The sequence below is a fragment of the Lupinus angustifolius genome, chromosome LG06 (assembly GCF_001865875.1).
Source record: "Lupinus angustifolius cultivar Tanjil chromosome LG06, LupAngTanjil_v1.0, whole genome shotgun sequence".
Classification (NCBI taxonomy): domain Eukaryota; kingdom Viridiplantae; phylum Streptophyta; class Magnoliopsida; order Fabales; family Fabaceae; genus Lupinus; species Lupinus angustifolius.
This window is the reverse complement of record NC_032014.1, coordinates 13,602,878-13,614,683: the sequence shown is the minus strand read 5'-3', so window position 1 is coordinate 13,614,683 and position 11,806 is coordinate 13,602,878. Positions and strand designations below refer to the sequence as shown.

Here is an 11,806-nt window from a genome sequence, read left to right as displayed (position 1 = left end):
TTATAAGTCGTTGTTGTGAAGGTATCTAATTAAATTAAAGTTGTTTGGTAAATTAGTTGCCTAACTAAAAAGAACATGTAATACAATATTTATTTATTATTTCCTTAATTAGTTATTAATTAATTTTTAATTGTTGGTAGTTATTTATAATAATAATTAATGTATACTAATTTATTTGTTTAGCTTACATATTTAATTCATAATTTCAAACTTATTAATTTCATTTTAAATCCTACATACTTCATTTACTTTTCCTTTTTCACCTAAACCATTCAAAAATTTCAATTTTCAGACTACGTGTGTCCATATATATTTCTTTGTTGGAATTATTACAAATTTGAGGGTTTTTTCTTATAATTTTTGGAGTTCTAGAAAGTAATAACTAAGAATAAAATATTTCCTCATCTATAAGATAATCTATCTTTTTAAAACTATTCATTATTTAATATGGATCTAATTTTTTCTTTTTATAATATATTTTAAAATTAAATTTTAGAAAGGAAAGAAAAATAAAACATATATAAAAAATGAATTCAAAAAGATAAATTATATAATTGATTATGGGGCTATAACGGAGTATAGGTAGAATGGAGTGTTAATTGAAGATGAATCTAGAAGGAGTTGTGAACATGAAACAGTGGGAATTTTAAGGTGGGCACATAGAAAAAAATAATGGCATTTCTGAGGTCAGTGGCTATTGCTGCGTCTGCTATTCCTGCTGCTTTCGCTCTTTCTTCTCTTCATTCTTCTTCCTATTCTCAATCCCTCAATTTCCCAAACGCGCTCTTCCCTTCTAATCCAAATCGTTTCCCACTCCTTAAATCATTTGCTATCGCTCCCTCACCTCTCCGCATGGACACCAACCCCACTTCTCAGGTTTCCTATTTATTTAAAATTTTCTCGGCTTTGCGAGTTGAGTTTTTAAGGATAAGAAATAGAAGATCATCAAACATACTTGTGACGGGACTCTGAAGTCTTCTATTTCTCTTCCAAAACTAAACTCGCAATGGATTGTTAAATTTCCTAATTATTATGATATAGCCGTAATATAAGATTCAATTCTTATTTAATATTTGTATCTTTCTTTCACAGTATGATGCTGCTGGATTTCCAGAGTTACTGGTAAGTTTCTTGATTTTCTATTATGCAATTGCTAATTTGTATAGGCTTCTATAACTTGCTTAGCTTAGATAAAATCATTTAATTTGATCCTTAATCTTCTGTCTTCTTTTTGTTGGGTTAATTAATTTGGTATCAGACGGAATACATGGTGGATATGAAATGTGAAGGCTGTGTTAATGCAGTTAAAGATAAGTTGCAGACAATCAAGGGTAAGTGTTCTTGTATTATTACCAATGTTTTGAACTTTAGGTTTAGAATCATTCAAAAATGAAATTGAATTGATTTGAGTGGATTTCTAAACATAAATGGCGGTATAGTGTACGAGGTTGACTATTTTTAGGATTTGAACCCATAATCTCCGGGTTACAAGGCAAACAACCTTATCGTTACGGTGAATTTGAAACCAAGGGTGCTTCTGGTTCTGTCGGTGCTTGAAACAATTTTGTCTTCTCCATATTACTTATTACTATATTCAAAATTGAAATAAAATATTCAAAATCTAAATCAAAGCTATTTTATTGAGAAATGATTTCAACTTTTCAGACAAAAGATCTCCTTTATGAATTAAGTCACTTCTAGCACGTAAGAGATTTTCAAATTTATGTCATTCTGGTTCTGTCACTTTTTTTTGCAGGTGTGAAGAATGTAGAGGTGGACTTGAGCAATCAGGTAGTTAGGGTTCTTGGTTCAACACCAGTGAAGACCATGACTGAAGCTTTGGAGCAGACTGGTAGAAAAGCCCGATTAATCGGACAAGGAGTTCCAGAAGGTTCAGTAGTTAAACCCTTGCTCTTTTATGATTCCTGTGTGAAAATTTTGTAGTACTGAAATATTAATTTTACTTTAACACACTATGAGTTATAAGTGTGAGCAATTGTGTTGCCATTTTTATGTCATTCATTTTCTTGCTTCTGAGGTTGTAAAACTAAAAGGTCACATTAAATAGCTAACATTGTACACCTCGTTAACATTGAAAATGTTGTTGATGCTTCTCATGATCTCATCAAACCCTAGGTTCCTTCAACATTTTTCTTCACTATTCGCTTTCAGTTCCATAATCTAACAAACAAAAGCGTACTGTCGCAAGCATTAGCTCTCAGTTTCAACAGTTTTTGAATAATTTGCTTCTAAGCTTTAATTTTTTGCTAAAACCCCTACCTTTGCACAGATCTAATGACCCTGTTTCTTTAGGAATTTGTATTACCGGTTGAAGATTGGAAATGTTCTCATGTGGACACTGTTCTCTGTGCTATTTGTTTATAGTTTGCGCATTTTTATTTTCTGTCAATGTCTTCATATATTTATTTTTTGGCAAACAGTTTATTTATATTTTACTGAAGCAGTAGGGGATCTTATATAGGATTTGGATTTACACTTATCTCCAATAGTTGGTAAATGGTGATAGAGTTAAACAAATGCTCCTATCAATTTCCAGTAGTATTTGACTTAAATAAAATGGAAATTTAGATTGCTGTTTTTTTCACATCCCTGGTTAATTAACTTTCTTGTACTTTAATATTTTGTCTTACATGAAACGCGAGCTATTGGGTGTTTCCATGATACCACAACAACCAAACCTTTTTTCCACTAGATGGGGTCAGCTACATGGACCGAGCTATGCAATTATGTCTTTTATAAATTACGTCCGTATATAATCCATTTAGCTCCAAATACTCTTTAAGGTTTCCCATTTGGCTTTTCCTTGTCTCCCACTACCTCTAACTATGAGGCTATTCTCCATCTTATCTGCCCTCCTTTGCTTTTCTTTGTCTCCCCAATGCTTTTGGAATTGCATTTGTCAATATAGGTTCCAGAATGAAGGAAACTGCTGCATTTTACACAGTTGGAAGCAAAAAATTTAGGCAAATGAGTTTCTAAATAACATAGTTGTCAACTTTTCATTTGTACTCAATTTTTGTTCCATTATTCGTGAATTGTAATGTATCATACAATTCAGAAACATCAATGAAAACTTAATTATACATGATTCCACACTTCTAACACCATACCCCATTGTTCTTCCCCTTGTTCTTACCCTTTCGATCCATACAAAATGATTGCATGAAGACTCATGTTAGAAGAACAAAAATAGAGTGACTGCATGAATACTTTGCACCAGAAGAAATAAAATAGAGTGACTGCCTCTGCGTCAATGCCCAACCACTTGTTTATTTCTTTTTATTAAACCTCTAGCATTTAAAATTCTTTGAGGATAATATTGGTCAAATAAGAAGCAAAAAAAAAGACCAAAATGTAGAATTGTGCCAATCGTATTGGTTATACATCAATTGTAGCATGCATCATGTATGTAATTCAATTGATAGCCATATGTGAATCACCACATGATACTAAACACTGGATTTACAAAATGTATTGAATCATGCAATTGTGGCAACTATGGTAAACAACTTTAGTAGTTTGTTTTCTTGAGCAAGTTAATGTGGTTTTAAATCTCATTCAGCAACTTGTCAGTAGATTCTCTTTATTCACCTGAATATGAAATAAGCTTGTTTGTAAAGACTACAATGGATGCTAGATGTTTTATTTATTTATTGTCCCATATCATAATGATTCGACAAAGTTTAATGTTGGTTGTCGATTGACTAACACAATCTTCACCTTTTATTCGGGCTTAGGATCAACTATGTATAGCATCAAGCACAGAGATTGTGGGAGATGTAAACCATAAGGGGAAAGTACCAATCAAGTTTAAGGGGAAAATTTATTGTACAAGTATAAAACCCATAATCAATGAGAGAATAAGCTCAATTTAGCAGAGATGAGAATGATGTGTTGGGTGAGTAGATACATTAGACAAGATAGGATTAGAAATTGATGCACTAAGAAGAAAATTGGGGTAGGTTTTATTATAGAAAAGATAGTAGAGTAGTACCTTAGATGGTTTGGACATGTGTAGAGTAGACCGTTGTAAGCCTTATTAAGGATATTAGATCAAATGGAGGTTAGTCCAATTTATAGAGGCGGAGGAAGGCCAAGAAAAACCATGGGTGGAACGATCGGTAAAGATTTAGAGATCAATGTTTTGTCAATGGACATGATTTATTATAGAGCATTATGATGTTATCTGATGATTGAATCTATGCAGCTGACGCCACCTAGTGAGATTAAAGCTTGGTTGTTGTTGTTGTTGTCTTTATTTATTGTGATGTCCCTATATTTCCTTGTATTTGATAATCCTGTTGTAGCATTTGTTCCTCAGTATGTATAAGTAACTCAAATTCAACTAATATGATTGTCAGGCATCAGCAATATGGTTTTAGTTCTCTTTTCATGGATTCAGCCATCTTGACCGTTCTGATTAATTAAAAACTTCTTTTACTTTGCAGACTTCTTAATATCTGCTGCTGTTTCCGAATTCAAAGGTCCAGATATTTTTGGCGTTGTACGCCTGGCTCAAGTAAACATGGAACTGGCTAGGATTGAAGCCAACTTCAGTGGGTTGTCGCCAGGAAAGCATGCATGGTCTATTAATGAGTTTGGAGATCTGACTAGAGGTGCAGCAAGCACTGGTAAAGTGTTCAGTCCAACAAATGAGAAAGATGCTAAGGTTTGCTTTTCCACATACCTTACAAACTGCTATTTTTCCTCACATTTTCTGTAAATGTTTCTTTTAAGGATTGGTAGCTTGTGTGTGTGTGTATATTTAACTAAAGAGTAAAAAGGTTAGTATAATGAATTATTTTTTTGCAAACAGAAAGTGTATTTGATGCTCTATCATATCTATAAAGTGAATTGGATCTTTCTGTTGATTGAAGCTGATTATTTTCCTCTAATTTGTGATGTTTGGCATTGTATTACTGAAATTTCATCTGCTACTGATCTATTTTAATTTGAGTGTCAATGTCTGGCACACCGTTATAATATAACAAATATAGCTCCTCTGTTTCTTGCAGTTGTATTCCCTTCTATGAATCTTTCATGGTATTTTTTAGACATTCCTAATGGGATTGCTTGATTGGATCTTCAGCCAGTTGGTGACCTGGGAACACTAGATGCTAACGAAAAGGGTGAGGCTTTTTACACCGGGGTCAAAGAAAAGCTGAGGGTGGCAGATCTTATTGGACGAGCTACGGTGGTATATGTAACTGAAGATAAATCAGAACCCGGTATAGCTGCTGCGGTAATAGCTAGAAGTGCAGGAGTGGGTGAGAACTATAAAAAATTATGCACCTGTGATGGCACCACCATATGGGAGGCAAGTGATAGAGATTTTGTTACTAGCAAAGTCTGATAAAATAATTCACTGAAAACAAAATAAGGGAATAAGTGCTTTCATGTGATCTTTCTTATCATGTGGCCTTTGAATGAGAGAGGTAGACACAAATGTTTAAAAACAAGTTTACAAATCTTGACTGGATTCATTAATAAATTGTGTTATCTCTCTTCTACATTACCACATGACAGGAAAAACATGAGATCTATTCCCACAAAACATTGTAAGATTTAGACGCCTTGTCACCCTCCAGTACTTGATTTCTTGAGGGTTTTGTACACTATTGAAAAGAAATGCATTTATAGGTCATTTACAATATTTTGTTCAAATAAAGTATGAACTTTTTAAGTTAATGAAAAACTTGTATCATTTTCATGAGAACTATGACTTTAAGTCTTCTCATAAGAATAGGCTGGTTACTTTTATCAATGTTATGATACCTGATGTTAGAACTGGTGAGCAGAAAGAAAAGAATTGAGAACAGGATGAAAGAATTCTTCAGAATCACAGTGATTCTGAATATGCACAGTGTATTAATTTTCTGGAGATAGTGTGAGGTACAATAGTGAAGCAATAGTAACTGATTCCCTATGAGTCAGCTTTCCCCAAAGTGCCAAATACCAAAAAACTGCCCTATTCCACTTATTCTCTTCTATTTATACTAACTAATAACAGAAATCCTAAAGACAAACCCGTTAGTCACTTCTGTTTCCCGCATCTCACATATACATTCGTGATAGGAGGCTTATTACTCACCTTATCAATACCCCCCTCCCCCCACGTAAAAGAATCACCTTGTCCTCAACGGGAAAATTAGGAAAGCTCTCCGGAATCCTGGTTGCTGATTCCCATGTACTATTGCATGCGGGCAGGTGCTCCCATTGAACCAACACTTCCATGTCCCCAGTTTTCCTTTCTCACCACCGTAAAACATCAGCCGGTCGAACTGACAATTCCAATTCCTCATTCAACTTAAGTGGCAGCGGCCGAGGCTGCTGGAACGTGAAAAACAGGATGTATCTTTGGGTGTGTAGGGAGATCTAGCTTGTAGGCTACTTCCCCAATCTTGTTCTGAATCTGATATGGACCATAAAGTGTGCTGCTAACTTTGCATATGGTCGATAAGGCACTACATAATCAGTACATCATTAAGTGTTCCTTCATCCGATTCAGAGCTGATTAAGTGTTCCTTCATCCTTGAACCTACTTTTAAAAAAGAGTGTAATATCATGCATTGTGAGTGTAAAGACTTATACACAGTTAGTACATCATCCATAATTTATTTGTATTAGTTTTTTTTATAGAGTCAATGATGATTAAACATGAATACTAAAATGGTAATTTAATAATGTATAAATATTTTATACTGTCAATGCATATATACATATATATATATATATACATATATATATATATATACACATATATATATATATATACACATATATATATATATGTATATATTTATAAAAAAAATCCCTTATAACTTTCCTGGAAGGGGAAACATAGAGCAAACCCATAGGACTCTAGCTGCCTGATACTTGTTATAGAAATCAGACTTTGACATGTTAATCAAACATGTTTTGTAGAGACAGCATTAACAATAAGCTTTTCATTCTTCTTTTTTTTGTACTACCAAGGTATCGCCCTACCTTTTGGGTAAGGAACTAATCTCTTTTGAGGTAAGTGGTTGTCCCTCCCAACAAGTATTGCTTATAGCAATCGAACCATTGACCATCTTGAAAATATAGTAGGTCTTACACCAATAGATCAACACATTGTTGGTCTTTTCATTCTTTTTGTTATTGCTTTTAGTGGAAAACTGCAAAAAAGTAGCACATAATTGAATGAAACATGTAGCTTCTAATTAAATTCGTCCAACTTAAATGCAAGTATGTTACACAACTGCGGCTTGTATTTGGTGCGTAGCACGGTAACAGCGCTTGAGTGCAAATAATAACTTTTTTAGTGGTTACTGAACAGGTAGCTGTGCTCTACTTGGTTGTGCTTGTTCTTAAAATAAGAATGGTGTGAAGTAGATTATGTGGGATCCAAATAATAACAAAATTTATGTTTTGCTGATGTTTGCTCTAGTGATTCCATTGTGAACATGAGTCCCCTTCACCAAATCTCCTCATTTTTTTTACTAGTTCCACTATTGCAATGGCCACGAGAAGTGTAATATTAGTACTTTGTACTACCATGTGTCCATGTCCAACTCTCTCGTACATTAAACATTATTCATGCTTAAAATTAAGACAAATGACATCCACCTATTCTTCAACATTAAAGTAAACTTGATGCAAGACATTCTTTTTACAAAGATATTCTACCAAGTGTTGGCCATGTTTGCTAAGCATATAATTATTTTCTTTAGATTAACATTATAAAAATATATGATAATAAGCATGAAAGAATTTGGTGACTTGTGTAATTGACTTTCAATAATCACACTATCATACAAAAGAATCTCTTCATAGACAAAGCTCCATGTTCCAACCAATACAGACAGGAACAATAACAACCAACCTTTACCTTATTACATAGAAGGTGAAGTACACCACGGATCAATCCACATTACACTTCAAAAATCAAAAAACCGAATAAGATTCAGATAAAACTCATTTGTCTTGAAGTATGCTTTGTCTTCCTCTCTGAAGCACTACCGGACAGAAAGGTTGCTAAGTTAGGTTGCAAAAGGAGGCAGTAGCCCTTCTTTCGTCGCCATTTCTAGCAGTGCAATAGCCATCAAAACCTTGGAATCTGCCGTAGTGCGCCAGAGCTTTTTGTATGGCACTACATGAACCTTAATCAGCTCCCCATGTTCAATAAGGCCAGTTTGTTTTCCCTGTAACTGTGTTATAATCTCTTTATCCACACGCCCTCTGTATAGAAAGATACTGAGTTCTTCATCGCACCCTCCCTTAAACAAACAAGGGAAGAAAAAGGGTGAGAAAAGTATGTCTCTGTGATGAAGCAAAAAGAAGGAACTTTATCAATGGAATGTAATTTGAGATGGTACCATTGAGATCGTTTTAACACTGTAATTTCAACACTGAAGCATACTAGTAGCATTGAAATCTTAAACATGATGATGCAAAACTATATTAATATATCACCATGCCAAATTACTGCATTACTTTGCAAAAGCGTGGAACATGAAATTAGTAGCTTTTTTTATTTGACATATATTTAAGTAGCTAACTAATTTCTGAAGCATAGACCACAAAATTCTATAGCAAAAAGTGCAATAAGGTAATCAATCCTCATGCAAAAAGGCAGCCAGGTCAATACCGGAGAAGGGATCACTCTGCGTCCGGTTGAAGAATCCAAGAAGGCAGTCAGGTCAATCATGTCTTCTAGACTTAGCTTTATGCCAGTCTCTTCTTCAACCTGCCAGAGTCACAACCTTAAGAAGTCATGAATAGTACTATAAAGAAAGTTGTATCACTAGGACTGACAAATAAGAATCACTGTGATGCAAGCAAAAAGAGCCATAACAAATGCAACCAAACTTGCCCTTTTGGTACAGCTAGAGAGGAAGAGAAAGAAACAGACCTCACGAACTGCAGTGCCAACAAAATCACCCTTGTCATCGTCTAACATTCCAGCAGGCAATTCCAAAATAATTTTTCCAACAGGAACCCTTGCCTTATAAATAAGAGATTCTAACATAAGAATAGACGTAACATGAAACTCTAGTTATAACTACGAAAGAAATGTTACCGCATGCTCCAACATCTACCTGTTCAGTAAGAATGGCATAAGTCTCACCCTCTGATTCCAAAAGTATCAGCACAGCTACAGCCGGTCCTCTTGCAAATACAATACCTGGAATCTAACAATGGTTTACTTTATTATAAAAAGAAAGAAATAAGAATCAAGTACACTAAATACAAAACAAACAGTGAGATTTGGTACACAGTCATTTAACATGTACGAGCATCCTGGATTCTTAATAATGATGTCTATGTTAGATACATGGGTATGAAAATACCATGGGCATCTCAAATTCCTCACTTATCAAATGCAAAATGCATGTGAAATATGATACTTTTTTGAACATATGATAACCTCTCAGTTGGATATCTAAGATTGCGAAGTGCAATTGAGAAGCATCACAGCACTTGACAATGTTAGGTAATTGTTGTTCCAAATGTGGGAATCCTGATGCATCTTATATCCAAGATGCATCAGAATGTGAGATACCTGTGAATCAAATGTGTCCTAAGTTTTGCTTTCCATGGTGAGCAATCCAATCCTCAGATATTACATTACAGCTCAACAAAAAGGAAAAAAATGAAACAACATCACCTTCCAACTATATTGTTGAAATGATATATGGAGAGGAGGTATAGGAAAAGACTGCATACTGATTCTTAGCTCAATGCTTTAATTCAAACAGACACATACTAAAGAAACATGGTCAACATAGACTTGCATTGAAAAGCATAAATGTAAATCATTTACACCTTATTCCCTGTTTCTTTGTCAATAATGTCAGCCTTGAACTTGAGAAACCCAATGCGCTTCCCGAACATGTCTACTCCCTGTTTATACCAAAAAACCAACCAAGTTTTTGCTCTATTTTACGTAAAATTTAGACAACATGAATAAGACTAGGATATTAATTGAGCATCCTTTTAGTCAAATTCCCAAATAACAGTATCCTAAATTATCATAAACAACATGCTTTGTCATCTATGGATTACAGTCTTAGTTAAGTTCTCACTCCTCAGATTAAAACATTTGAAGAACATATCTATTTTGACAGTAACGATTTTCCTTTTAGTCTGTTGTAAACCATAAATTATGTAATGCAGAAGAAACCTCTTTCTTGTAGAAAGAAAAAGCACCCCTCATCACTGTTTTTGAAGCTAAATAACCTGAACTTACTTACCTGAATTAAAACTTGCCTCAAAGTCATGGTGCCATCGGCTAGAACGCCAGTCTCGGTTTCCAAATTACGTAACCATTGCTTGAATAACGATGACTCGATAGCACTCCTGCAAGGAGAAACATCAAAAACCAAATCCAAAATAAAAACCCAGATGCCTGCTGTTTGTCACAGTCATAGAAATCTGACTAATACACTCTCAATGAAACAAGTTTTGATACAAAGTCACAAACAACAACAATCATATACATGTTAGTCTTCTTTGGTTATTGTTTTCCTCAAAAACACACGAAAATATAACACCTAATTGGTTGATAGTTGAAACCTTCTGATTTCTAATTCCACTCGGAGAAAAAATGTATACATTGACCATATATTTTTGACATTGTCACTTCATTCAATATCATTTGACTTTTAAATATAAGTAATACAAATAAATGGCAGAGCATGTGTTGAATGTGTTGTATAAATCCTTACTGACGATATTGCATTTACACTCCAATCTGAAACTGGCTCAGTGGATCATATTTGATTATATCTATGCCCTTTTAATCAAATCACTAATGGAATCATTTTTTTATCATCAAAATTGAAATATTATATTTTCTAATTTGAATTAACTTAACCCATGAAAGAAAAAAAACTGAAAGCATGAATATATCAATAGTTTTGTTAATCTCTACACAAAATAAATTAATATAAAATAAAATGGAATTATGGGTAACCAGAAATCAGAATGAGAGACACCAGGGGAAGCAACAATGTGAACGGGTTGGGAATGTTGACTCGGTAGCGTGATAGAGTGAGTCAAGGGTGTTGACTCGTTCGACATCTTGCAGAAAAAAGCTTTGTTCTTTCGAATCGGATTTGGAGGCTGAACCAGACTGAACCTTTTCAAAGCAAGAGAGATACTGCGAATAGCTATGGCCATTGAAGCTTCACCTTCAAGGCTTCAACACTCAACCAAACAACAATAACAAGGTCTTTTCTTTGCTCTACACGTGTCCATTTCTGCTATATATTTTTTCTTCGCGGGTCGCTTCTTTGTTTATAAATATAATATATATATATTTTATAGTATCAATAAATCATGTATTGAAACCATTATATTTTTCCATTCATATAGGTGCAATATTAACATTGATTGAGTGTATAGGTAGAATATTAACAATTATAAATGTGTTTGTATAAGCATTTGTTTGTTGAAAGTGTGATTATAGAAAATATTTGATTATTAAATAACTCCATAAATAAAATTCAAATTGTATTGGATAATATCTCACCTCTATATTCTCTATATAAAATTATAAATATAATGAGTTATTTTTGCATCATATTTTTTGTGATTACGTTTATAAGTATCATATAAAGTCATAAGGATTTTTTAGCATATCTCTTAAATGCTTATGTTTTATTTTAGATTAATGTTCATTGTGTATAAATATTTGAATATATTTTTAGCATTCAAATATTGTATAATTAAATGTTATTTATTTGATTATGTTTTAGCTAATAATCATTATATAAAAATAACTCATAAACTAAAAACACAC

General features: G+C 33.6%; 2 protein-coding genes across 2 annotated transcripts; one reads left to right on the top strand and one right to left on the bottom strand.

Moving 5' to 3' along the window:
• On the top strand, positions 577 to 5,737 carry LOC109349989 (copper chaperone for superoxide dismutase, chloroplastic/cytosolic). Its single transcript, XM_019591084.1, has 6 exons — positions 577 to 876; positions 1,093 to 1,122; positions 1,259 to 1,331; positions 1,757 to 1,891; positions 4,470 to 4,690; positions 5,111 to 5,737. The coding sequence occupies exons 1-6, from the start codon at positions 673 to 675 to the stop codon at positions 5,372 to 5,374; spliced, it is 927 nt and encodes a 308-aa protein (XP_019446629.1). The 5' UTR covers positions 577 to 672; the 3' UTR covers positions 5,375 to 5,737.
• Positions 7,760 to 11,272, bottom strand: LOC109349988 (nudix hydrolase 14, chloroplastic). The gene is made up of 7 exons (XM_019591083.1): positions 10,979 to 11,272; positions 10,257 to 10,362; positions 9,829 to 9,906; positions 9,102 to 9,194; positions 8,915 to 9,007; positions 8,651 to 8,749; positions 7,760 to 8,279 (listed from the first exon to the last, which is right to left on the bottom strand). The coding sequence occupies exons 1-7, from the start codon at positions 11,182 to 11,184 to the stop codon at positions 8,043 to 8,045; spliced, it is 912 nt and encodes a 303-aa protein (XP_019446628.1). The 5' UTR covers positions 11,185 to 11,272; the 3' UTR covers positions 7,760 to 8,042.